Source organism: Sardina pilchardus, chromosome 5, assembly GCF_963854185.1.
Source record: "Sardina pilchardus chromosome 5, fSarPil1.1, whole genome shotgun sequence".
Classification (NCBI taxonomy): Eukaryota; Metazoa; Chordata; class Actinopteri; order Clupeiformes; family Clupeidae; genus Sardina; species Sardina pilchardus.
Genome location: NC_084998.1, coordinates 1,157,407 through 1,183,441, shown reverse-complemented (window position 1 = coordinate 1,183,441; position 26,035 = coordinate 1,157,407). Strand labels below are relative to the sequence as shown.

At 48.0% G+C, this 26,035-nt stretch overlaps 2 protein-coding genes across 3 annotated transcripts; one reads left to right on the top strand and one right to left on the bottom strand.

Annotated features, from left to right (window-relative positions):
* Positions 1-1,046: 1,046 nt before the first annotated feature.
* Positions 1,047-10,434, bottom strand: LOC134079439 (meiosis initiator protein-like). Its single transcript, XM_062535524.1, has 12 exons — positions 10,392-10,434; positions 9,982-10,062; positions 9,711-9,813; positions 9,476-9,581; positions 8,777-8,902; positions 8,173-8,394; positions 7,716-7,794; positions 7,277-7,482; positions 4,515-4,597; positions 4,030-4,271; positions 3,448-3,537; positions 1,047-1,268 (listed from the first exon to the last, which is right to left on the bottom strand). Exons 2-12 carry the CDS (start codon positions 10,032-10,034, stop codon positions 1,106-1,108), a joined length of 1,473 nt encoding a protein of 490 aa, XP_062391508.1. The 5' UTR covers positions 10,035-10,062; positions 10,392-10,434; the 3' UTR covers positions 1,047-1,105.
* Positions 10,435-10,655: 221 nt separating this feature from the next.
* Positions 10,656-20,953, top strand: qpctlb (glutaminyl-peptide cyclotransferase-like b). 2 transcript variants are annotated; one of them, XM_062535523.1, is made up of 8 exons: positions 10,656-10,721; positions 11,502-11,724; positions 12,017-12,163; positions 12,595-12,888; positions 18,331-18,495; positions 19,126-19,225; positions 20,128-20,244; positions 20,742-20,953. In XM_062535523.1, the coding sequence occupies exons 2-8, from the start codon at positions 11,518-11,520 to the stop codon at positions 20,885-20,887; spliced, it is 1,176 nt and encodes a 391-aa protein (XP_062391507.1). In that variant the 5' UTR covers positions 10,656-10,721; positions 11,502-11,517; the 3' UTR covers positions 20,888-20,953. The 2 variants fall into 2 exon arrangements, with proteins under 2 accessions (XP_062391507.1, XP_062391506.1); XM_062535522.1 differs by lacking the exon at positions 10,656-10,721 and adding an exon at positions 11,011-11,146.
* The last annotated feature ends 5,082 nt before the right edge of the window (positions 20,954-26,035 follow it).

The window sequence follows — 26,035 nt, the reverse complement described above, 5'->3', positions numbered from 1 at the left end:
TTTGTGAAGCTAAAGGACATGCACTAGCACTACTCCTATTGACTTGTGTATATATAATATAAAGGACATGCACTAGCCCGACTCCAACTGACTTCTACTAACACATGAAACAGAAAAGGTCAGGGTGAGGAAGGAACCGTTGCCTTAATTTTAAATATGAGTGTAGAAAACATGTATAAATAGGTAATAAATAAATACAAACTATGTATCACGCCACATCATGGAAATATTCGATCCTTTCAGAGTCTTTCTTTCTGGTTTCCCCTAAAAGAATACCTCAAACATTAACAAATAAACATCGATGACATGTTTGTTTTCCACTATTACAAACGTCAAACATTTGGATAATGTTAATAAAACACTAAAAAAATAAATACAATTAAAACAATATAAAAGGTGAAGTTTGGCCTTGCCAGCATAAGGTTATATCAGCCCTGTTTCCAATGAAAATAATCTATTCAAAACATACTAATGATGACGTTTTGAATGAATTTAAGCAAAAACCCTGTAACCCAATTCAGTTCATACAAAAGAGTGAATAGATTTAGTTGGAACAGCCCTTACCCAATTAAAATCCGTAAGAGAATACATGTAATTCAGTAAGCCAATTCTGTGCTGTTCATTTAAAAGCATGGCAACAGGAATTCCCTAAAATGCGCTAAAATAACGTGAGAATGAGACGGCGAGTTCTAGAATGCTGTAAACTCTAGCTGGCCACGTCCGGATAGTTGCAGGGTGTGTGTGTGTTGGTCATGGCGAGGGCGGGCGTGTTCAGGGGTGTGTGTGTGTTGGTCATGGCGAGGGCGGGCGTGTTCAGGGGTGTGTGTGTGTTGGTCATGGCGAGGGCGGGTGTGTTCAGGGGTGAGTGTGTGTTGTCATGGCGAGGGCGGGCGTGTTCAGGGGTGTGTGTGTGTTGTCATGGCGAGGGCGGGCGTGTTCAGGGGTGGGTGTGTGTTGTCATGGTGAGGGCGGGCGTGTTCAGGGGTGGGTGTGTGTGTTGTCATGGCGAGGGCGGGCGTGTTCAGGGGTGTGTGTGTGTTGTCATGGCGAGGGCGGGCGTGGTCAGGGGTGTGTGTGTGTGTTGTCATGGCGAGGGCGGGCGTGGTCAGGGCTCTCCTCGGGCGGCGGCACAGAGGCGGCGGTCGGCCAGCAGCAGGTGCAGCGGACTGGGCACACACTCCTCGCCCCCCTCCTCCTCCTCCTCCTCCTCCTCCTGCTGCACGCGCACGTTACGGTTCTCCTGGCAGCTGTAGCGCCGCGCCTTCTGGCTGTGGACGACACCAAGAACCTTACTCACACTGACCACATGAGGGACGTTACTCACACTGACCACATCAGGGACGTTACTCACACTGACCACAGCTTCTTCACATGAAGGACGTTACTCACACTGACCACATGAGGGACGTTACTCACACTGACCACATGAAGGACGTTACTCACACTGACCACAGCTTCAGCGTCACATGAAGGACGTTACTCACACTTATTACACGGCTCTTCAGATGAGGGACGTTACTCACACTTATTACACGGCTCTTCAGATGCTGCAGAAAGTTCCGTTCACATGAATGGGCCTTCCCAACGTTCAGAGGTCTGATATTTTTCGATAACAGACCGTTGCTAAGCACAACAGACCGTTGCTAAGCACAACAGACCGCTGTCAAGGAAAGTGGGTTTTGTGCTTCTATTTCAAGTCTTTCATATCAATCCGCCGTTGCCATTAAACACCTGAAACTGGCAAGTTCTATCTGTGTGGTGAACTATTTATTTTGCTAGCGGAAGCCATTCTTGAGGAATAAAACACTCTGGTGTGCGGCGGCTACATGCTACATGCTCTTGAGGAATAAAACACACTGGAGTGCGGCGGCTACATGCTACATGCTCTTGAGGAATAAAACACACTGGAGTGCGGCGGCTACATGCTACATGCTACATGCTGTAGTGGGAATAAAACACACTGGTGTGCGGCGGCTACATGCTACATGCTCTAGTGGGAATAAAACACACTGGTGTGCGGCGGCTACATGCTACATGCTACATGCTACATGCTGTAGTGGGAATAAAACACACTGGAGTGCGGCGGCTACATGCTACATGCTCTAGTGGGAATAAAACACACTGGTGTGCGGTGGCTACATGCTACATGCTGTAGTGGGAATAAAACACACTGGTGTGCGGTGGCTACATGCTACATGCTCTAGTGGGAATAAAACACACTGGTGTGCGGCGGCTACATGCTACATGCTACATGCTGTAGTGGGAATAAAACACACTGGTGTGCGGCGGCTACATGCTACATGCTACATGCTACATGCTCTAGTGGGAATAAAACACATTGGTGTGCGGTGGCTACATGCTGTAGTGGGAATAAAACACACTGGTGTGCGGTGGCTACATGCTACATGCTGTAGTGGGAATAAAACACACTGGTGTGCGGCGGCTACATGCTACATGCTACATGCTACATGCTACATGCTCTAGTGGGAATAAAACACATTGGTGTGCGGTGGCTACATGCTACATGCTACATGCTCTAGTGGGAATAAAACACTCTGGTCTGCGGTGGCTACATGCTACATGCTCTAGTGGGAATAAAACACACTGGAGTGCGGTGGCTACATGCTACATGCTGTAGTGGGAATAAAACACACTGGTGTGCGGCGGCTACATGCTACATGCTACATGCTCTAGTGGGAATAAAACACACTGGTGTGCGGCGGCTACATGCTACATGCTACATGCTCTAGTGGGAATAAAACACTCTGGTGTGCGGTGGCTACATGCTACATGCTCTAGTGGGAATAAAACACACTGGTGTGCGGCGGCTACATGCTCTAGTGGGAATAAAACACTCTGGTATGCGGTGGCTACATGCTACATGCTCTAGTGGGAATAAAACACACTGGTCTGCGGTGGCTACATGCTACATGCTACATGCTGTAGTGGGAATAAAACACATTGGTGTGCGGTGGCTACATGCTACATGCTCTAGTGGGAATAAAACACACTGGTGTGCGGTGGCTACATGCTACATGCTCTAGTGGGAATAAAACACACTGGTGTGCGGCGGCTACATGCTACATGCTCTAGTGGGAATAAAACACACTGGTGTGCGGCGGCTACATGCTACATGCTCTAGTGGGAATAAAACACTCTGGTGTGCGGTGGCTACATGCTACATGCTGTAGTGGGAATAAAACACTCTGGTCTGCGGTGGCTACATGCTACATGCTGTAGTGGGAATAAAACACTCTGGTCTGCAGTGGCTACATGCTACATGCTCTAGTGGGAATAAAACACACTAGTGTGCGGTGGCTACATGCTACATGCTGTAGTGGGAATAAAACACTCTGGTGTGCAGTGGCTACATGTTGTAGTGGGAATAAAACACTCTGGTGTGCGGTGGCTACATGTTGTAGTGGTGCGTGCTCGGCGGCTACTGACCAGTAGATGCGGCGCTCCTGCTTGGGCAGGTGGTGCCAGATGTTGGCCAGCGCTTTGGTCACCACGGTGGAGGGGGTCCCCGGCCGCGACCTGGACACAGAGCACATGGTGACGTCACCGTTAAACCTGCACAACATCAACTACATCCCCACCATCTCCTTCTTCTTTTGTCTGCTAAATCCCCACCATGTTACAGCTCATGGAGCTGTATTCCCCATGTTAGAGTTCGGTAATCTCTAAAGCACGTCTCTATCCGTGTTAGAGTTCGGTAATCTCTAAAGCACGTCCCTATCCGTGTTAGAGTTCGGTAATCTCTAAAGCACGTCTCTAACCATGTTAGAGTTCGGTAATCTCTAAAGCACGTCTCTATCCGTGTTAGAGTTCGGTAATCTCTAAAGCACGTCCCTATCCGTGTTAGAGTTCGGTAATCTCTAAAGCACGTCTCAAAGACACTCGCAGGTAGAGCTTCCTGTTAGAGACACTCACTGCAGGTAGAGCTTCCTGTTAGAGACACTCACTGCAGGTAGAGCTTCCTGTTAGAGACACTGACTGCAGGTAGAGCTTCCTGCTAAAGACACTCACTGCAGGTAGAGCTTCCTGTTGATGCGGCAGAACATGATGAAGCCGTTGACGCACTTCTTCTTGGCGTCGGGCGCGCTGGCTTTGGGTGGAGCCTTGGCTCGGGGCTTCCTGCGATGGCGCGCCTTCATCAGCCGCGGCGTCCAGGTGACGTCATCACGGCCCACCTCCTCGTCGTCGCTCTGACAGGACGCCAGCGCCACGCCCATGCCCCGCCTCCTGCCCTGAGCTGACCAATCAGGGGCCTGCAACAGCAACAATGTTAACACGCTACACTGGACACCACCGAGTGTCAAAATAAACTGATGGATCTGAATATGGACTTGTCTTGGACTTTTAAAACCGACACTAATTGTACCAGTTTTGTAATTGTACCAAAACCAAAATAGTATCCACATTAGAATTTCAAGCTACATGCATAAACTCTATCTCCACAGTAACGCTAACATAATGAAAACACACAGCAAGCAGGGGTCAAAGGGTCTCACCGAGTCATTCGATTGGCTGGACTGGACACTCGCTATTTTGGAGCCGTTGGCCTCACAGTTAACCCACACGTCCTCAAACAAAGCTGGAAACAAGACAAATGAAATGACCTTCTGTGCAAAATGATGTCTCACGTTAAGTCTACATGCTGAATCTTATCTGCACTTTCATTTATTTTTCCACCTGTTTAAAGAGAAACTATGCAGGATTGGCGATTTCATCTTAAGTTTTGGTTTCGTTTTTCGTTTTCGCTCGTTTTATGCTTGCATATTTCTCTGCAGAGCTTCCCCGACAGCTTTAGCGTGTATATTTATACATATATAGGCTATATATAAATATATAAATTGCAAGCGTGGTTCTTCTTGTTCTTTATGCGTCTCAGCCTTCCAGATGTAAACAGGGAACGATCGTCTCCTGAACAAACTGCAAGGTTGCAATAGTGGATAGGGACACTGGGGGCGGGAGGAAATATTACTGTTTTCGATTAAACTGGTCAGTCAAGCAAAACAACAATTTCTAAGCGATTTTATGACTATGAAAAAGTTGCATAGGGTCTCTTTAATCAAACTTCCTTCCATCCCACAATGCAGTGCAGGCAGTGCTGTGTGTCTCTATTCACAAAGTCCTGTCTGCAGGGTCACCACCAACTAGAGTTGCACGATACCCACGGTACCCACGGTAACCCGCGGTGGCAAATCTTAACGGTTCCTACTATACTAGAAATTCTACACGACGGTACTACCGTGGATTACTATACTAACGGTGCCAGTTTCCGCTACACAGCAGCCGCCTTTAGGCTACTCTCCTCCCGCATCTTGCTTACTCCCCTGTAAACAAACCCACATGGCAACTACTGCAAACTATGCTGAATGATTGTCTGCAGCGTCACCACCAACACATTCAATATCACAGGCACTTATACCGTGCACCTATTAAATGTTGTTAAATAATGAAATAGCCTTCCAACAGTTTGACACGGCCCTTGCCACCGAGTAGCAAACGCGCACACGCATGCATGCATTCAATGAACGCTCACCACTTCGTTATATGGCTCTATGTTTAATCACATCGAATTAGCGAGTATTTCCTCCTGATGGCAGAAACCTTTGTTTCCGTTGCTACAGCAACCTGTCAGATCGGTTAATAATGTGGCCCAGTCTGAACAGAGCCATATCCAATTTGGACACTTGCTAAAAACAGTGTGGACAGTCAGCCCTAAAAACCGGATGTGCGGCTGTGCGCCAGGTCTGAGCGCAGCCTAAGTGTGCGGCTGTGTGCGCTAGCGTGCGTCTTACTCTGCAGCCTAAGTGTGCGGCTGTGTGCGCTAGCGTGCGTCTTACTCTGCAGCCTAAGTGTGCGTCTGTGTGCGCTAGCGTGCGTCTTACTCTGCAGGTCTGTGTGCGCTAGCGTGCGTCTTACTCTGCAGCCTAAGTGTGCGGCTGTGTGCGCTAGCGTGCGTCTTACTCTGCAGCCTAAGTGTGCGTCTGTGTGCGCTAGCGTGCGTCTTACTCTGCAGGTCTGTGTGCGCTAGCGTGCGTCTTACTCTGCAGGTCTGTGTGCGCTAGCGTGCGTCTTACTCTGCAGCCTAAGTGTGCGGCTGTGTGCGCTAGCGTGCGTCTTACTCTGCAGCCTAAGTGTGCGTCTGTGTGCGCTAGCGTGCGTCTTACTCTGCAGGTCTGTGTGCGCTAGCGTGCGTCTTACTCTGCAGGTCTGTGTGCGCTAGCGTGCGTCTTACTCTGCAGCCTAAGTGTGCGGCTGTGTGCGCTAGCGTGCGTCTTACTCTGCAGCCTAAGTGTGCGTCTGTGTGCGCTAGCGTGCGTCTTACTCTGCAGGTCTGTGTGCGCTAGCGTGCGTCTTACTCTGCAGCCTAAGTGTGCGTCTGTGTGCGCTAGCGTGCGTCTTACTCTGCAGGTCTGTGTGCGCTAGCGTGCGTCTTACTCTGCAGGTCTGTGTGCGCTAGCGTGCGTCTTACTCTGCAGGTCCTCGTGTCCCTGCGGCAGGTCTGAGCGCAGCCTAAGTGTGCGGCTGTGTGCGCTAGCGTGCAGCCTAAGTGTGCGGCTGTGTGCGCTAGCGTGCAGCCTAAGTGTGCGGCTGTGTGCGGCTGTGTGCGCTAGCGTGCAGCCTAAGTGTGCGGCTGTGTGCGCTAGCGTGCAGCCTAAGTGTGCGGCTGTGTGCGCTAGCGTGCAGCCTAAGTGTGCGGCTGTGTGCGGCTGTGTGCGCTAGCGTGCAGCCTAAGTGTGCGGCTGTGTGCGGCTGTGTGCGCTAGCGTGCAGCCTAAGTGTGCGGCTGTGTGCGCTAGCGTGTAGCCTAAGTGTGCGGCTGTGTGCGCTAGCGTAAGTGTGCGGCTGTGTGCGCTAGCGTGCAGCCTAAGTGTGCGGCTGTGTGCGCTAGCGTGCAGCCTAAGTGTGCGGCTGTGTGCGCTAGCGTAAGTGTGCGGCTGTGTGCGCTAGCGTAAGTGTGCGGCTGTGTGCGCTAGCGTAAGTGTGCGGCTGTGTGCGCTAGTGTGCGGCTGTGTGCGCTAGTGTGCGGCTGTGTGCGCTAGCGTAAGTGTGCGGCTGTGTGCGCTAGCGTGCAGCCTAAGTGTGCGGCTGTGTGCGCTAGCGTGCAGCCTAAGTGTGCGGCTGTGTGCGCTAGCGTAAGTGTGCGGCTGTGTGCGCTAGCGTAAGTGTGCGGCTGTGTGCGCTAGCGTAAGTGTGCGGCTGTGTGCGCTAGTGTGCGGCTGTGTGCGCTAGTGTGCGGCTGTGTGCGCTAGCGTGCGTCTTACTCTGCAGGTGCTCGTGTCCCTGGGGCAGGAGGTCGTGGTGGACGCCGCGCGTGGGGGAGGTCAGCAGGGAGGGGCTGAGGTTCAGCGTCAGGCCCGTCGTCCCGAACGGCGCCATCTTGGGCATCAGAGGGGTGGAGCCTGCGCTGCTCTCCTCGCCGCGCTCCAGCACGCCGCACAGATGCTCTCTCAAGGACATCAGCGCTGACCTTCACAGCACACACAAACACACACAGACAGTCAGTCAGTGACTTCATGAATGTACATTTAACCTCACTGTAGTTCAAAACTGCTACAAATGAATACAATAGCTACATTTTAAAGAGTATCTTTTTGTCCAAATCTAGTAGGGTAACTAGCTACCAGACTACAAGCTGGCTAGATTGCTAAAGGATAGCTTGATAGCTTCCCAGGTTATTCAAATATGATGGGTTTCACTAACCCTGCTGGTGGAGTGAACTGAAGCTGGCCAGGACTTCCATCTTCACTGCTAGTTCGTCCATCACAAGCAGAACAGTTCCCTTCACATGGATAAGGAAAATAAGACGTTCAATCATGACCAAACCACATCCATGCACTAATGACGATTTAAAAAACACCAAATTAATGTATTCATGCAAATAACAATTTAAAAAAGACGGCACATTAACGTATTAGTGTAAATAATGATTTCAAAAAGACGGCAGATGAACGTATTAGCGTAAATAACTATTTCAAAAAGACGGCACATGAACGTATTAGCGTAAATAACGATTTCAAAAAGACGGCAGATGAACGTATTAGCGTATATAACTATTTCAAAAAGACGGCACATGAACGTATTAGCGTAAATAACGATTTCAAAAAGACGGCACATTAACATATTAACACAAATAACTATTTAAAAAAGACGCTCCTACCGCCGTTCACAAGGGCCCCCGTCTGCAGCAGACTGAGGCTGTACACGGAGTCTGGCGAGCTCGTGGACACGGAGTCGGAGTCGTCTGACACGGGCTCAGTCCAGTTGTGCCCAGCCTGCCACATGGGGGCGCTAATGGGGGCGCGCTGCTCTTCCTCCTCCGCCAGGAACTCCACCTTCACCTCACTGCTGTCCAGCTCGCTCTTTACGCTGACCAGCAACCCTGTGGGATTAGAGACCGCATCACACACCTGCACCTGCACCTGACCTCTCTGTGTTGATCACACACCTGCACCTGACCTCTCTGTGTTGATCACAACCTACACCTGACCTCTCTATGTTGTGTGTTACGCGTATGAAGATAACACACCTGCACCTGACCTCTCTGTGTTGATCACAACCTACACCTGACCTCTCTATGTTGTGTGTTACGCGTATGAAGATCAGGGTGAGGTTGTGTGCAGGTTAGGGTTCGGGTGTGAGCGGGTTAGGGTGAGGTTGTGTGCAGGTTAGGGTGAGGTTGTGTGCAGGTTAGGGTGAGGTTGTGTGCAAGTTAGGGTGAGGTTGTGTCCAAGTTAGGGTGAGGTTGTGTGCATGTTTCTCACCTGCGGGGATTCCAGAGCCCCTCTTTGAGCGAGCACACTGCCGCTGGCGCTTGCGTTTAGCCTGAAGAGGAGCTGGCGGAGACTCTGGCTCAGACACGATACTGTCTTCACTCTCCGATTCAGATTCTACACAACCAACAATCACAACACAAGGAGGTGTAGAGAGAACAGCAGGTGTTTTAATAATCACAATACATATCACTGTTTTAATCATCACAATACATATCACTGTTTTAATCATCACTTAATTACCACAATACATATAACTGTTTTAATCGTCACAATACATATCACTGTTTTAATCGTCACAATACATATCACTGTTTTAATCATCACAATACACATCACTGTTTTAATTACCACAATACATATCACTGTTTTAATCATCACAATACATATCACTGTTTTAATCGTCACAATACATATCACTGTTTTAATCGTCACAATACATATCACTGTTTTAATCATCACAATACACATCACTGTTTTAATTACCACAATACACATCACTGTTTTTATCCCCCTATAAACCTCAAGGCCTACTACACCTCTACACTTTCACACATGCACTGGCCTCACAACCACACATTTAGGATACTACTAACACAAAACACATTTAGGATACTAACACATAATATAACACATTTAGGATACTACAAACACAAAACACATTTAGGATACTACTAACATGTGACTGACCTGTTTCATTAACCGGTAGACACCCAGGGGGCAGGCGGGCCTGTAGATTCTCTATGTGTGTCTGGAGGAACTCAAAGTACCACAGCATGTGGACCAGCGTTTCTTTCTGTGAACACATACACAATCATACAGAAATAAATGACTGAAATGGATTAAATCGGTGAGCTTTGACACAGCTCAAGGTCGGGCAGAGTTTAGAGAGAGGGAGAGTAATCACAGCACAACAGTACTCTACCTTCGTGAGTCCTCTTCCATGCATGGTGTCTGAAATGGGAAGTAAGCTTGCGATTTCTCTTAGGTTGTTGTTCCAATTTGTGCCGCAAGCATGCTGCACCACACTGAGAATTACACAGAGTAATATTAGCTGCTAGCATATACATGAAGCTTGTGTCCATTGTTTACGTGGCGGTACACAAGCACAAGCATACATCATCATCAGTATTTGCTATGTATATTTTAAACATGAATAGGCCACAGCATCGATTGAAATATAAGCCTTTACTTACTGTCTTCTCCTTTGAACTTTCGGTCTTTGCCCGGCAGCATTAGTCCTTGCCATTTAAAAATCCTGGTTTCACAAGAGCTAGCTGAAAGTTAGCGAAATGCTGTTAAATTATGTCACAAATAATAAGTGTTAAATCTTTCCTCGGTTTAGTAAAATTTCACTTCAGCAGTGACACTTTCTGTTAACGTGAAAAGGACTAAGGTTCAAATATGACAGTTAGAAAGCGCTAACCTAGCAGCTAATCCTATCACTAACTTCAGCTAACTTAAAACGTTAGCGACTGCTAGCTAACAAATGATATAGATCGACCTCTAAGAAAAAGGCTAGGTCCCACAGGTTGTTTAAAATATCAAACATTGTTTTAAAATAACAAACAACGTGTTTTGTCAGTTGGAAATGTTATTCCCTTACCAGTCGCTGGCAAATAAAATAAATGTCGTGGCTCAAATCTGCCTGGAAAGAAGTTTTGTGCTTAGGATGGCACGATTCATCCCATTGGTTGAGCCTTGAGAATTCGGAAAGTGACAGCACCAATCATAACACATTTACACTCGTTCGAAATTCTTCTCGCAAACTGAGTGGGCACTGGAGAGGTTCCAGAAGCTGATTGGTTGCTGGCGTTGCTGTATGGTTGCTTAGCGGAAAGAATTCTTAATCTTATTTTGAGCGGGTGAATCGATTTTTGAACACTGAAATAAAATCCCTCTGCGTTAAATGCATAATAAACAAAGAGAAGTACAGGTAATTCTATACTCTTTGAAACAAATTAATAAAGTAACTTTATCCCCATCTCTAGAAATATGTTGGGTTTGTTATACTGCCGGTCGTGATTGTTCAACAAAGTCACATTTATTTTAGCTACGTAAATTATAATCTCATTCAAATTAAAATAATGAATTGAGCTAATGACATGCTTCACTTTTGAAACTGATGGAGACGGGGCGGCTGTGCAGTAGCCATAGGACACCCCATCAGTAACCTCCAGCCTAGTCCGTTAGTCCGTCGCAGTCAGTGACAAGTAGCCCCAGCTACAGTGCTGCAAAAATTGCTTCAGTCTCGCACCGATTTTGGGAACATTTGTCCGGGATGGCAGTGCAATACAGTATCAATACAAAAAGGACTATGTTCTCCAGAATATCGAAAACGCCAATATAGACAACTCCGAGGTAGGAAATGCATCAGATTATACTGTACAAGAAATGTGAATGACAGGAAGCTGTGCTTTCTCATCTGTAAAACCATGGCGTGAAGTTACTGCTCGGATTTTGCGCAGTCAGTTTTTCGTCGGGAAGGGAAGACATGTGTGACAATTTAACGTTAACGCTCTGTATGATTAATTTGTGTTGACGACGTACAATGTCAAAAGTACCGGGAAGATACGGTCGCAGGGATGCTGGCTGCCGTGGGCTCCGTAGGCTGTACTGAATAGGTGTCACGGTTCGTGTGACGGGCTACGCAGAAAGTATGCTTATAATAATTCGTCATGTCTTGTTCGCTAAGCATTTAATCGTTGTAATACAGCGTTCCTCGATCTGGGATGAGGCTGCGGTGCCGTGCTGTGCCGCTCAGACTCGGCAGGGCGAACTGTCGCTGCGACCAGCCGCGGATCCATCGTGTGAGAGCCGTGTTCTTCTGCCTATGGGGTCTGCTGGCCATAGCCCTGGCGCTCGGCTTCTCGCTCTCCAGCAACGACGCTGACAGCGACCAAGTTCTCATTCACATACCTGACCTGACGAAGGACAAGGTAAGGTAAACTATAATAGGCTGTCGGAAGTTTCTGCATTGTCACCAGGCTCTTTTAAAAAATAATCATTCGTTTTAGTAGGCTATTGCATGTTAATAATGATGTAATGATACATGATTTAATGATGCAATGATTTAATAGGTAATTGTTTCGTTTAAACAGCAATGAGCAACTTATTTAGCTTATATACCACTTTACACACACACACACACACACACACACACACACACACACACACACACACAGCAGAGTTGAACAGGAATAAACTCGTGCTTTCTCTTTCCCCACTCAGCTCTCCCACAGACCCCGGAAGCGCACGGTCGCCCTGGTGCGTCAGCTGGTGGCGCAGGTGGACGGGCACCGGTTGTGGCATGCGTTCCTCAAGCCCCTCCTCATCGAGAGGCAGCCGGGCAGCAAGGGGAGCCGCGCTGTGCGTAAGGTCAGCCTCTCCGCGCTCTGAATAAGACTGGACATTCAAGAGCTAGATAGCTGCTAGCATGGTATGCAGATATGGTCAAGCGAGCACTGATTTGAAAATCTGCTGGAGTTATTCCAGGCGCTCCCTGGTGTCTTTGTAGAAAAACTGGTTGAAATATATGGACACGTCGTCACCACAGTGCTGCATGCTAAATACAACTCTTTATTTAAGGGCTAATTAAGTACATGCTTGTGCCTTGTGGCGTGGTGTTGGCATGTCACTGTTCTGCAGATAGGATGTGTTGCTGATTGCAGATAGGATGTGTTGCTGATTGCAGCTCTGCAGATAGGATGTGTTGCTGATTGCACTGCTCTGCTGTGTGTGTGGACACAGCGTCCCCACATTCCTACGCTGTGACACAATTCCATGATTTCCTTTTTGCCCAATCACAGCACATCTCCTCACGACTGTACACACTGTCCGCTGGCTGGACGGTGGAGTTTGACTCGTTCAACCACGCCACGCCGCGCGGCCCCATCAACTTCTCCAACATCCTGGCGGTGCTGGACCCCCTGGCTCCTCGGCGCCTCCTGCTGGCCTGCCACTACGACACCAAGGCGTTGCGCGTCGCCCCCAGCGGGGCGGTCAAGGTGTTCGTGGGCGCCAGCGACTCGGCCGTGCCCTGTGCCATGATCCTGGAGCTGGTGACGGCGCTGGATGAATACCTCAAGGTGCTGAAACAGCAGGTAGGAACAGCAGCTAGGAACAGCAGGTAGGAACAGCAGGTAGGAACAGCAGAGAGGAACAGCAGGCAGGAACAGCAGGTAAGAACAGCAGGTAGGGGCTAAAACAGCAGCTAGGAACAGCAGGTAGGAACAGCAGGTAGGAACAGCAGCTAGGAACAGCAGCTAGGAACAGCAGGTAGGAACAGCAGCTAGGAACAGCAGCTAGGAACAGCAGGTAGGGGCTGAAACAGCAGGTAGGAACAGCAGCTAAGAAGAACAGCAGGTAGGAACAGCAGCTAGGGGCTAAAACAGCAGGTAGGAACAGCAGGTAGGAACAGCAGGCAGGAACAGCAGGTAGGAACAGCAGAGAGGAACAGCAGGTAGGGGCTGAAACAGCAGGTAGGAACAGCAGCTAGGAACAGCAGGTAAGAACAGCAGGCTGAAACAGCAGGTAAGAACAGCAGGCTGAAACAGCAGGTAAGAACAGCAGGCTGAAACAGCAGGTAAGAACAGCAGGTAGGGGCTGGAACAGCAGTTAGGAACAGCAGGTAGGAGCTGGAACAGCAGCTAAGAACAGCAGAGAGGAACAGCAGGTAGGAACAGCAGCTAGGAACAGCAGGTAGGAACAGCAGCTAGGAACAGCAGCTAGGAGCAGCAGGTAGGAACAGCAGAGAGGAACAGCAGCTAGGAACAGCAGCTAGGAACAGCAGGTAAGAACAGCAGGTAGGGGCTGAAACAGCAGGCAGGAACAGCAGGTAGGAACAGCAGGTAGGGGCTGGAACCTGTCAGGTAGAGGGTTCAGGGGTCAGATGAAATGTGTGAGAGAGAGGGCTGGAGGGCAGATTGAACATGTCAGATGAGAGGGCTGGAGGGCAGATTGAACATGTCAGATGAGAGAGAGGGCTGGAGGGCAGATTGAACATGTCAGATGAGAGAGAGGGCTGGAGGGCAGATTGAACATGTCAGATGAGAGGGCTGGAGGGCAGATTGAACATGTCAGATGAGAGGGCTGGAGGGCAGATTGAACATGTCAGATGAGAGAGAGGGCTGGAGGGCAGATTGAACATGTCAGATGAGAGGGCTGGAGGGCAGATTGAACATGTCAGATGAGAGAGAGGGCTGGAGGGCAGATTGAACATGTCAGATGAGAGAGAGGGCTGGAGGGCAGATGTGAGAGAGGGCTGGAGGGCAGATTGAACATGTCAGATGAGAGGGCTGGAGGGCAGATTGAACATGTCAGATGAGAGAGAGGGCTGGAGGGCAGATTGAACATGTCAGATGAGAGAGAGGGCTGGAGGGCAGATGTGAGAGAGGGCTGGAGGGCAGATTGAACATGTCAGATGAGAGAGAGGGCTGGAGGGCAGATTGAACATGTCAGATGAGAGAGAGGGCTGGAGGGCAGATGAGAGAGAGGGCTGGAGGGCAGATGAGAGAGAGGGCTGGAGGGCAGATGAGAGAGAGGGCTGGAGGGCAGATTGAACATGTCAGATGAGAGGGTCAGAGGGTGCAATTGAGGGTGGCGTCCATTGCTAGAGCTTGGATTGTGTTTTTGTCTGTGTCTGTGTATGCAGACCACTCAAGCGTCATACAAATGAACTCAAATGCATAGCAAAGAACTGAAGCTGTTCAGCTGTTCACAGTGAATGTGACTTCTGGACCATCGTGGTATCATTGTCATAGGACCCCTTTCAGCTGGGCAGAGGAGCAGGTGGCATGACTTATGCTGTTCCATTTGATAGCGTCCCTTTCAGCTGGGCAGAGGAGCAGGTGGCATGACTTAAGCTGTTCCATTTGATAGCGCCCCTTTCAGCTGGGCAGAGGAGCAGGTGGCATGACTTATGCTGTTCCATTTGATAGCGCCCCTTTCAGCTGGGCAGAGGAGCAGATGGCATGACTTATGCTGTTCCATTTGATAGCGTCCCTTTCAGCTGGGCAGAGGAGCAGGTGGCATGACTTAAGCTGTTCCATTTGATAGCGCCCCTTTCAGCTGGGCAGAGGAGCAGGTGGCATGACTTATGCTGTTCCATTTGATAGCGCCCCTTTCAGCTGGGCAGAGGAGCAGGTGGCATGACTTATGCTGTTCCATTTGATAGCGCCCCTTTCAGCTGGGCAGAGGAGCAGGTGGCATGACTTACTGGTCCTGTAGAGCTGCAGCCGCTGTTGTGATGTGCCCGTCGTGTCCGTTGGCATAAATAATGGTGAGGGAGGGATTGTGTCCGTTGGCATAAATAATGGTGAGGGAGGGATTGTGTCCGTTGGCATAAATAATGGTGAGGGAGGGATTGTGTCCGTTGGCATAAGTAATGGTGAGGGAGGGATTGTGTCCGTTGGCATAAATAATGGTGAGGGAGGGATTGATTAAAAAGCTCTCGTCGGCGCCACTCCTTCACTGCCCCCTTGGCAGGCACCCCTCACCTCCTCGCTCTGCCCTCGGCTGGGCACAGACACTGGCACCGTTACACCACTGCAGTGTGCTGCCTCTGCAGTCTCACCCACTGCAGCATGTTTGCTGTGCCCACTGGGCACAGACACTGGCACAGTTTCACCGCTGCCGTCTTCCCCAGCCCACTCAGCCTCCTCCCAGATGCCCATTTCCCACCAACGCAGCTCTGGTGCTGGTCCGGGGTCAGTGCTTGTGCCAGTTCGGTGTTGGTTCTACATGCCCACTTTCGAGGAAACAGCTTGTTTTTCCATGAACTGACAGCCAGAGAGGAGCCACGTCATGCAGCCACTGCATAGTGCATACCGAACGTGTGGTGCATCTCAACATCATTAACTTAATCCTAAACAATGCCTTTAAACATTAGTTTCCTAGTGAACGGTTGGCAAATTGAATAATAATGTGTGCGAAAAATAAAGTGAAGTTAGCCTGCACAGTGTTATAGCCTACAAATAATAAGAATGTGGACTGTTAAGTTGGTCAGGGCTTTTTGACAAGCTGAGTAACGCTTGAGGCATTTGTGTTCTAAACAACCAACAGACACGGAGACAGTAGAACTCGTGGTGGAGAAACTAACAGCTATATGCTGAGAGGGTTAACTGTAACTTATCACCGTACTCTCACACACACGCACGCACACACGCACGCACGCACACACACACACACACTATATACTGAGAGAATTGAACTGGAACTGATCACCATAGTCATTTATGGAGTAGATCTGGACGTGCCCTTATTCTTATGGTCTGCGTGTGTGTATTGCAGTCGCTAGAAACTGGCATGTTGGCCAACATTAACTCTTGATTAACCCATTGTTAAGAGAAGAACCGGTTCTAGACTTGGCACTGACTGAGCCAGAACCAGAGCTGCCTTGGTGGAACAGGGAGTCCAGGCCTCTAGACACACACACACACACACTCGCACGCACGCACGCACGCACGCACGCACACACACACACACACACACACACTCGCACGCACGCACAAACACACACACACACACTCGCACGCACGCACACACACACGCACACACACTCACTCACACACACTCACTACAGCAGCTCCCTCCTCACAGAGAGACTCTGGACATATGGGCACAACTCTCCCATCAGCTGATCTGCTCTGGCCTACATACTGATGTGGTGGCAACAGGGACACGCAGCACCATGGCAACAGGGACACGCAGCACCATGGCAACAGGGACACTAAGCACCATGGCAACAGGGACACGCAGCACCAACTGTCTCCACTCAAGCCATCCTATGGGAGCCATATGGCCAGAATAACGCCAACATTAGAACTTGCTGCGTTAATATTTATTCTCTCAGTTATGTCAGCTTGAAGGTCTAGGGTGAGGTGATCAATTCTACTGATATGGGTAATACTAAGAGACCTATTCTACTGATATGGCTACTGTAATACGAAGAGAAAATGAATAGTATGTGAACAAGGCAGCACTCGAACATATGAAATAATGCGGATGTTTCTATTTTGTAAGAGCGTGAGGTGGTCTATAGGTGCAGAGCAGCAGGGAGTGGGATTTGGCAAAAGAGTACGGTGTTAGTCATCTACATTGACAGTCAAGAGTCAAATACATAGGCTAGTGAATGATATGACCTATATTAGGCTAGCAAGATATAGTTGTTATATTAGGCTAGTAAGTCAGAGTGGCTCCCACAGGAAGACCGATGGAAGCGGCGTTCCCAGCCCAGAGAGCCCACAGGGATATGTTATGGAAGCGGCGTTCCCAGCCAGAGAGCCCACAGGGATAAGTTATGGAAGCGGCGTTCCTAGCCAGAGAGCCCACAGGGATATGTTATGGAAGCAGCGTTCCCAGCCCAGTGAGCCCACAGGGATATTTCATGTCACATTGAGAGTCGATGACACAGGCTGTTTCCGAGTCAGGCCTCTGTAAGCGCTTTTTTGGAGCTTGGTATCCCCTCATCACGCGCCTATTTATAGACCTGCAAGAGCCCGGCCGGTTCAGTGAATTGGGGATTGATGAGGTCGATAGCTTGGGTGTGCAAAAGGTGAGCTCTCTGTAACCGCAGTGTAGCCAGAGAGGGTTAGTAATCAATGGTCTTTGGTGGAGCCATTCAGAAAACACAGCTAGCCAACGTGAAGCACTTTCATAAGCTCAGACAAACTAAACAGCATGAGGCTGCATTGGATCTCCAGGCGCAGGAACAGGATGTATTGCGTTACAGAACTGTCCACCACCAGCCCCTTAACAGCCCTCCTGAGGGAGAAGCATCCAGCTATTGTCCTAACTGATCGGGTTTCCAAGGTTGTTGAATAATCTTGCGGTGTAATTCATGGTAGTTTGCATTAATATCTGAATTTTCAGCACAACCACAACATGCTCAGAGTCACGTGCAGTGCAGTGTGACAGAGTGAATGATGATGCTCTTCCTGTTCTGTATAAGAGTGAATGATGATGCTCTTCCTGTTCCTGTAAGAGTGAATGATGATGCTCTTCCTGTTCCTGTAAGAGTGAATGATGATGCTCTTCCTGTTCCTGTAAGAGTGAATGATGATACTCTTCCTGTTCCTGTAAGAGTGAATGATGATGATCTTCCTGTTCCTGTAAGAGTGAATGATGATGCTCTTCCTGTTCCTGTAAGAGTGAATGATGATGCTCTTCCTGTTCCTGTAAGAGTGAATGATGATGCTCTTCCTGTAAGAGTGAATGATGATGCTCTTCCTGTTCTGTATAAGAGTGAATGATGATGCTCTTCCTGTTCCTGTAAGAGTGAATGATGATGCTCTTCCTGTTCCTGTAAGAGTGAATGATGATGATCTTCCTGTTCCTGTAAGAGTGAATGATGATGCTCTTCCTGTTCCTGTAAGAGTGAATGATGATGCTCTTCCTGTTCTGTATAAGAGTGAATGATGATGCTCTTCCTGTTCTGTATAAGAGTGAATGATGATGCTCTTCCTGTTCCTGTAAGAGTGAATGATGATGCTCTTCCTGTTCCTGTAAGAGTGAATGATGATGCTCTTCCTGTTCCTGTGTGTAAGAGGATCTCTCAGGTGACCCTGCAGCTGGTGTTCTTCGACGGGAAGGAGGCGATCGAGGAGTGGACGGCCAACGACTCTCTCTACGGCTCGCGGCACCTGGCTCAGAGGATGGCCCAGATACCTCACCCACCCGGCGCCACGGAAACCACTTTGATCGACGCAGTGGTGAGATGCACAGTCATGATATAGAAATGAGACACACACACACACACACACACACACACACACACACACATAAATGCAGGTTACAGGGATAAGGGGCAAATAAGATGACCTGGCCTTACTTTCCTTTATCATTTTTGATTTGTCATATATGCATACAGTACAGTACTGTGCAAGTTTCAGCACCTTACTGTACATTTTGTTTCTTATTTTGACGCAAGATTATTTTTTACCAGTGTGGTTAAAGGTGTGAAAGCGGTAACAACAAATATACCCGTTGTTTTCATGCACACAAGCCCTCAGATCCTGATGTGCACCATATTGGTTGAATCCTATAGTGATGTGGGTGCTCTGTTCTGATTGGTTGATTGCTATAGTGATGTGGGTGCTCTGCTCTGATTGGTTGATTGCTATAGTGATGTGGGTGCTCTGCTCTGATTGGTTGATTGCTATAGTGATGTGGATGCTCTGCTCTGATTGGTTGATTGCTTTAGTGATGTGGGTGCTCTGTTCTGATTGGTTGATTGCTATATTGATGTGGGTGCTCTGTTCTGATTGGTTGATTGCTATAGTGATGTGGTTGCCCTGTTCTGATTGGTTGATTGCTATAGTGATGTGGGTGCTCTGTTTCAGGACCTGCTGTTGTTGTTGGACCTCATTGGAGCTCCTGCTCCGATGTTTGTGAATCACTTTGACAACACGGGCCGCTGGTTTGATCGCCTCATGTCTGCAGGTGAGTATTTGCCCTTTCTCCCTCTGGCAGGAGGGGATGCTATCCAAAACGTATTTGATTGGACTGCAGGAACTTCATGTGATAAAAACAAAAAACTTTAATAGTACTAAGCTGATGAAAAAAAGCCCAAAATGCCAGTACGTCTCTCGAAGATTCAGCTTCAGTGAAAGCACGAAACACAGTGTCCAGCCAGTCCAGTTTTTCACTCCAGTGAACCTCTTTTGACTCACCATGCCTGTAACCGGTTCTTCCTGTAACCTGTCCTTCCTGTAACCTGTGCTGCCTGTTACCTGTGCTTCATGTAACCTGTGCTTCCTGTAACCTGTGCTGCCTGTAACCTGTCCTTCCTGTAACCTGTGCTTCCTGTAACCTGTGCTGCCTATAACCTGTCCTTCCTCCACACTCTATCTACACTATACTTATACCAGGGAATTCCTGGAATATCATGGAATTTCAGAATAGGCGTTTCCAGTCAGGGAATATCAGGGAATTTTATTAACAGTAAATTATGTAATAGCCAAAACCTGCTGTGTATTCTCGTTTCATGTGTGGATGCACCTTTAATGTTTTTGTTCTGCCCGAAACATATCCCGCTCTAAAAATGAGCAACACTCTTGGCTGGTGGTGTCACTTCAGACAAAAATGCCGGGGAAATGCCGGTTTCAAGACAAAGAGGATTTCAAATACAAAAATATTGGGCATTTCTTTACATAGGAGGTCATGGAAATTCTGTTTTATGGTCAGGAAAGTCAGGGAATTTTAAGTCTGACTTAGAGTGGGAACCCTGTTATACCTTTACTTATACTCATATCCTTCCATAATTGTACTCCACTCCCTGTGCACTCAGAGAATACTTATACTCATATACTTCCATACTTGTACTCCACTCCCTGTGCACTCAGAGAAGAGACTGCACACTCTGGGCCTGCTGGCGTCCCACCCCAACCCCCAGAGCTACTTCACCAAGGATGTGCCCATGGGTCCAGTGGAGGACGACCACGTGCCTTTCCTGGAGAGAGGTGAGCAGCTCCACACACCCAATAACAACATGCATGAGACTAGCTGGACGCACAACCATGCATCCCCCCTCCCATGAACCAGGATCAGTGCTTTACAGAGGTTCATGGAAACATACAGCATTATGAATAACAAATAATGAAATTAAAATATAACAATAAATTATTATAATGAATTCCTGCTATAAATACAAATAAATATAAAAAAGAGGTCAATTTGTAATGCCACTCTAAACACCCTAAACACTAATGTGGGCTAAATGAGAATGCTTTCTTCCTACACAGAACCTGCTATCTCATTGCTTTCTTACTGCACAGAACCTGCTATCTCATTGCTTTCTTACTACACAGAACCTGCTATCTCATTGCTTTTGTGTTGAGCGCAGGCAGGGATGTGCTGGGAGCTGGCCAGTATTGTCTTGTAATGTCGCCACTACACCACACTGTGTTGTGAATGACCTTGTGGTGCCCTCTACCCCCCCCCCCCCCCCCCTCCACAGGGGTCCCCGTGCTGCACATGATCGCTACGCCCTTCCCTCCGTTCATGCACACCGTCGACGACACCGCCAGCAACGTCCACGTCCAGACGGTGGAGAATCTGACCAAGGTCCTGGCCGTGTTCCTGTCCGAGTATCTGGGCCTTTAGACGCTCCGTGGCCTCCGCCTCAGCACTTTACGCCGTCGGGATGAAGAGGAGGGAGAGAGAGGGAGGAAGAGGAGCAGATCTGATATGAAGAGGAGGAAGAGGAGCAGATCTGATAGGAAGAGGAGGGAGAGGAGGAAGAGGAGGAAGAGGAGCAGATCTGATATGAAGAGGAGGGAGAGAGGGAGGAAGAGGAGCAGATCTGATATGAAGAGGAGGAAGAGGAGCAGATCTGATAGGAAGAGGAGGAAGAGGAGCAGATCTGATATGAAGAGGAGGGAGAGAGAGGGAGGAAGAGGAGGAAGAGGAGCAGATCTGATATGAAGAGGAGGGGGAGAGAGGGAGGAAGAGGAGGAAGAGGAGCAGATCTGATAGGAAGAGGAGGGAGAGGAGGAAGAGGAGCAGATCTGATATGAAGAGGAGGGAGAGAGAGGGAGGAAGAGGAGGAAGAGGAGCAGATCTGATATGAAGAGGAGGGGGAGAGAGGGAGGAAGAGGAGGAAGAGGAGCAGATCTGATATGAAGAGGAGGGGGAGAGAGGGAGGAAGAGGAGGAAGGGGAGCAGATCTGATATGAAGTAATATTGCATTGCAAGGGCACAATGCTGCAGTATGCATTGATTGTATGACAATAATTTAATTACAGCCTCTATCCACCTTTGTTATGTGCCTTCATAGCGTATACTAAATATACTAAAGTATTGGACAGGGTGTCGCCTTCATGGCGTATACTAAAGTATGTTTGGACAGGGTGTCGCCTTCTTGTTTTGGAGAAGCAATGGACAAAAGTATAGTGTGTGCCAAGCCATGGACTGCAGTTCAGCATCGTTTGTGTGGCCAGTTTACGCAACCCTACCAGTGTGCACAATGGTGAGATAAAAAGCCAAATATGATGCAAACAGGAAATGCAGATAGGAAATGCAAACAGGAAATGCAGAGAGGCCTCCAGCACTGTTAAAGGTGCTGTACGCTATAAGTTAAAGGTGCTGTAAGCTAATGTATGGGACGCGGTTGTGAGCTCAGAACACGTTCTGCCACCTACAGCAAACATCTTCTTGCCATGCGCTAGCTGGCTGTGCCCTGAACACACGGTGAAAACGCCCAGGCTCCAACAACAACAACAAAAACAACAACAACAACAGCCTGGTCCAGTCTGGACCATGACACATAACCTGTTCTAGCCAATCACTGATGAGATGCATGCTCATGTCAGTTCCAGGGGGGGAGGGGCCATGGAGGAGGAGGAGGAGCTCAAGTGCAATAAGATAGTTACGCAATAATGTAAATAATTTAGCTACCATGCAGCATTCAGTCCTCTGGATACAGCGCAGGAGGGACTGCAAACATCAAATATCAACAGGATAGTGCCAACCTACTATATACGCACAGTACACACATATGAAATATATCTATTGGACAAATACAGCCATGCGTAGGCCAGCAGGGCAGTTAGGCCGTATGCAACAACCTCTTGTCTGGTCAGAGCTCTGCATGTGTAGTGGCAGCAGTGCCCTCTAGTGGTCTGGTCAGAGCTCTGCATGTGTAGTGGCAGCAGTGCTCTGTAGTGGTCTGGTCAGAGCTCTGCATGTGTAGTGGCAGCAGTGCTCTGTAGTGGTCTGGTCAGAGCTCTGCATGTGTAGTGGCAGCAGTGCTCTGTAGTGGTCTGCTGGGGTCTTGCTGTTGGTGTGGGGTCGAGATGATCTGTGTGTGTGTGTGTGTGTGTGTGTGTGTGTTCAGAATGACCTGATGTGTGTGTGTGTGTGTGTGTGTGTGTGTGTGTGTGTGTGTGTGTGTGTGTGTATGTGTGTGTGATCAGGATGACCTGCTGTGTGTGTGTGTGTGTGTGTGTGTGTGTGTGTGTGTGTGTGTGTGTGTCCAAGATGACCTGTGGGGTTCAGGGGTCTGTTGGTCACCTGTGGCCATGTTGATGCAGTTGCACTGATTGCACTGGTACGGTTAACCAGTGTATTGCAATATCACAGCACTTTTATCAATAAAACGGAAAAAAGAGGATTGGTTCACAATTATTCTTCCAAGACCATGCATTCTGTGTGTGTGTGTGTGTGTGTGTGTGTGTGTGTAAAGATGGACGTTCCTTCCTACAGTTCATCTTATTGCACAGGGTGCTAGGGTGTGATCCGTGAGATTCATATTAATATCTAGCTGGATTTCAACGTCCGTGTAAGCCTTAAGGCCATCGCCCACCAGAAGCGTACGCGGCGCACCGCGCCACGAAAAAACGTAGAATTCCATTGTTTTCAATGGAGCAACGCCCACTGGAAACGTCTGCCGCGCAGCAGCCGCACAGAGATAGAAAACTATTCTAAAATCCTGCGCGGCAAGCCCAGACCGCCGAACACCGCTGAACGCCGTTTCTGGTGGGCGTTGGGCTTTAGAACCCAGAGCTGTAGTCAAGACCACCTTTGTTGAGCCTTAGAACCCAGAGCTGTAGTCAAGACCACCTTTGTTGAGCCTTAGAACCCAGAGCTGTAGTCAAGACCAGAGCCATGGTCAAGACCACCTTTGTTGAGTCCAAGACCTGGACTAGTCGAGACCGTGTCCAAAGTCAAGACCAACTTCAAAAAGGTTTGTGTATTATAGTAGTTATTTTCATTAAGCTATTGATCGTATTGACATTGTTGTTTATTATTGTAATTCTCCATAATGTAGTATTACTAACTTACTGTTTACTGTACTGTAACTATTGTATTGTTGTTATTTGTATGTCGCTTTGGACGAAAGCTAAACACTATAACCAGACTGAGGGAATAGTAAAACAAAGGGATTCTCTTCACGCCTGCTTATCTATGTGTAGTGTAGGCTATCATTTTTGCAATACTGTGTACTTTACACTAGGCCTATTAGGTCATCCGGTATGTAGGACCCGGTCAAGATCAACTGAAATATTGGGCGAGACCCAGTGAAGTTCAAGTCCAAAGACCAGCGAGTCCAAGACCATAAAGGACACTTCTCGAGTCCAGACTTGACTACAGCCCTGGTTAAAACACATCCACGGCACTAGAGGGCGATGTAGATTTGTACATTCATTTCGACCCACCTGGTGCTGTGATGTAAGACTGTGTACGGGTGGATGTGAGGGACATTATCATAAGGTCATGCTGCCAGAACGAAGCTAACTACAGAAGTAAGCTGTTGGTATCGGAATCAAAATGAGTAGTAACAGCAGCAGAATGGCGACAGTGCGGTTTTTAAACAGGTGATGCAATGTTATTTATGATTGCTAAGTCCGATAACAAACTAAGTAATCTCGAGGTTCACCATCTGAGGCTAAATTGGCCAGTTATAGCCAGGGAGGAACTAATGCCAAAGCTAGAGCGTTTATCAACACACGTTACTAACGTGACATAATGGTCAGACCACCCTAAAGTGTAACGTCTTAGCTTTTCAGATATGCACAAATTGTTGTTTTTGTCCAGTGCTCTGTCAGTGAGTCTGAATGTGACAAGTGGCGCCTTTGTTAGACGCGGTCCTAATCATTGGATTGCATATGTTTTGCCTTTTACCTTTGGGTCAGTGTTCACAGAAAGCCTCTGTACTTCTTTGCAGGAGTAATATCTACCTCTGTTGATTGGACCTAAATATCTACACTGACAGCAGAGCTACGGTCCACGGACCTTACTGGTGATGCACAATGGTCCGCTACAGCAAATTACAGAAGCAAATTCTGGCCTTATATCGAGACTTCATGCGTGCTGGAAAGGACAAACCAGGATTCATCCCTCGGATTCGAGATGAATTCCGAGAAAATGCTCGTATTAAGAAGACAGACGTCATGCACATAGAATACTTGTATCGGCGCGGACAGCGTCAACTGGAACAGCTCAAAGATGTGAACACCAAACAACTGGGGTCTTTCTCCGGGGGCAAAGGAGACGGCTGACACCAAGTAAATGCCAAGTGCTCATATCTTGTAATGTATTATCGATAATAACATTCAGTTCATGTTATAGTTTCCAGGACTCAAGGATATCTTCCTCTGGACATTATTGTGTAAGGTCGAATGTCAGGACTGCCGAAGCCAGTTGTTTGAGCAGATGGCTCAAGGATCAAAACCTGTGGCGGCACAAGGTTCATTACTTGGATGAACACTGTTGTGAAGGACACGGTCACCATCACTGATTGTGTAATGTATTTTAAAACGAAATAAACAAACCCTACTCACTTGACATTGTAGCCTACTTTGTAACAATCAGAAATGGTTTTGTCTTATGATCAAAAGATCACCACTTGGCTCAAAACTAATTATGCAAAACAGTATAATGTACGTACAGGTAAGTATAGATATAGCTATTGTACATCCTGTTTTTAATTACGCAGTGTTCAGATTTGACATGGCTCCAGGAGATAAGTTGAGCGAGCATGGTGCATACGGTGCTGCCGGCAGGGGGCGCTAGGTCAGTGTGAAGAGGAAGAAGAAGAAGAAGAAGAAGAATCCAAACAGGAAATAAACCGAGTGGGGTCTTGCTAGGTAGCTGATAAGACAGTGGGCGAGGCTGGTATATTTGTGATTTAATAACGCTTAGAAGGACGCAGTTAGCAGGATATTTAGTGCTGGTGCATAAAGATTACACTATGGCAGCTCCGACAAATTCTGCGGGCGAGATGACCAATGCCCAGCTAATTCAGCAAGTGAGTAACTGTTTAGCCAGGAAGGCTAATGGAAGGATTTGTTATTATCAAGATATGACTAGTCAAATTATTCCTATTGGGCTTATAAGCAAGAGCTGTATTACCTTGTATCTGCTAGACAACATCAACATTATTTACACTTTTAGCGCAAAGCAATTTTGGTGGAAAGTTGACCGTTTCTTTTTCGCAATTTAGCGGATGAACGCTGGCTAGTAGAACTAGGCAAATTGTATGATCAAAAACATCCATTATTATAATGGATCAATAATATGATCCATACGTGATAATATCATATGTTGTGACTGTCTTTTTCTTTGAACAGTTGGCATTGCTGAACTGGTTGAAGTCTGATACTACCCAGGGTAAAGACATACTGACTGCCATCACCCAGCTTCAAGTAGGACGTGAGATCTTCAACAGATTGACGGGACAGGGGAAAATAGAGGGTTATAAGGTGAACAATGTTTTCAGTTTGGTTGACATTTTGAATATTTAGTTATATA

Bases quoted from the DNA above. Each gene is read 5' to 3' on its own strand.
- LOC134079439 (XM_062535524.1), bottom strand. From the start codon at position 10,034: ATGGCAAGGACTAATGCTGCCGGGCAAAGACCGAAAGTTCAAAGGAGA. The intron at 7,483-7,715 runs GTTAGTGAAACC...TGTGCTGTGAAG, and splicing joins CAGTTCACTCCACCAGCAGG to GTCAGCGCTGATGTCCTTGA. The intron at 4,598-7,276 runs GTAAGACGCACG...TCTTGTTTCCAG, and splicing joins GGGACACGAGCACCTGCAGA to CTTTGTTTGAGGACGTGTGG.
- qpctlb (XM_062535523.1), top strand. From the start codon at position 11,518: ATGAGGCTGCGGTGCCGTGCTGTGCCGCTCAGACTCGGCAGGGCGAAC. The intron at 12,164-12,594 runs GTCAGCCTCTCC...GCCCAATCACAG, and splicing joins GGAGCCGCGCTGTGCGTAAG to CACATCTCCTCACGACTGTA. The intron at 19,226-20,127 runs GTGAGTATTTGC...CTGTGCACTCAG, and splicing joins TGATCGCCTCATGTCTGCAG to AGAAGAGACTGCACACTCTG.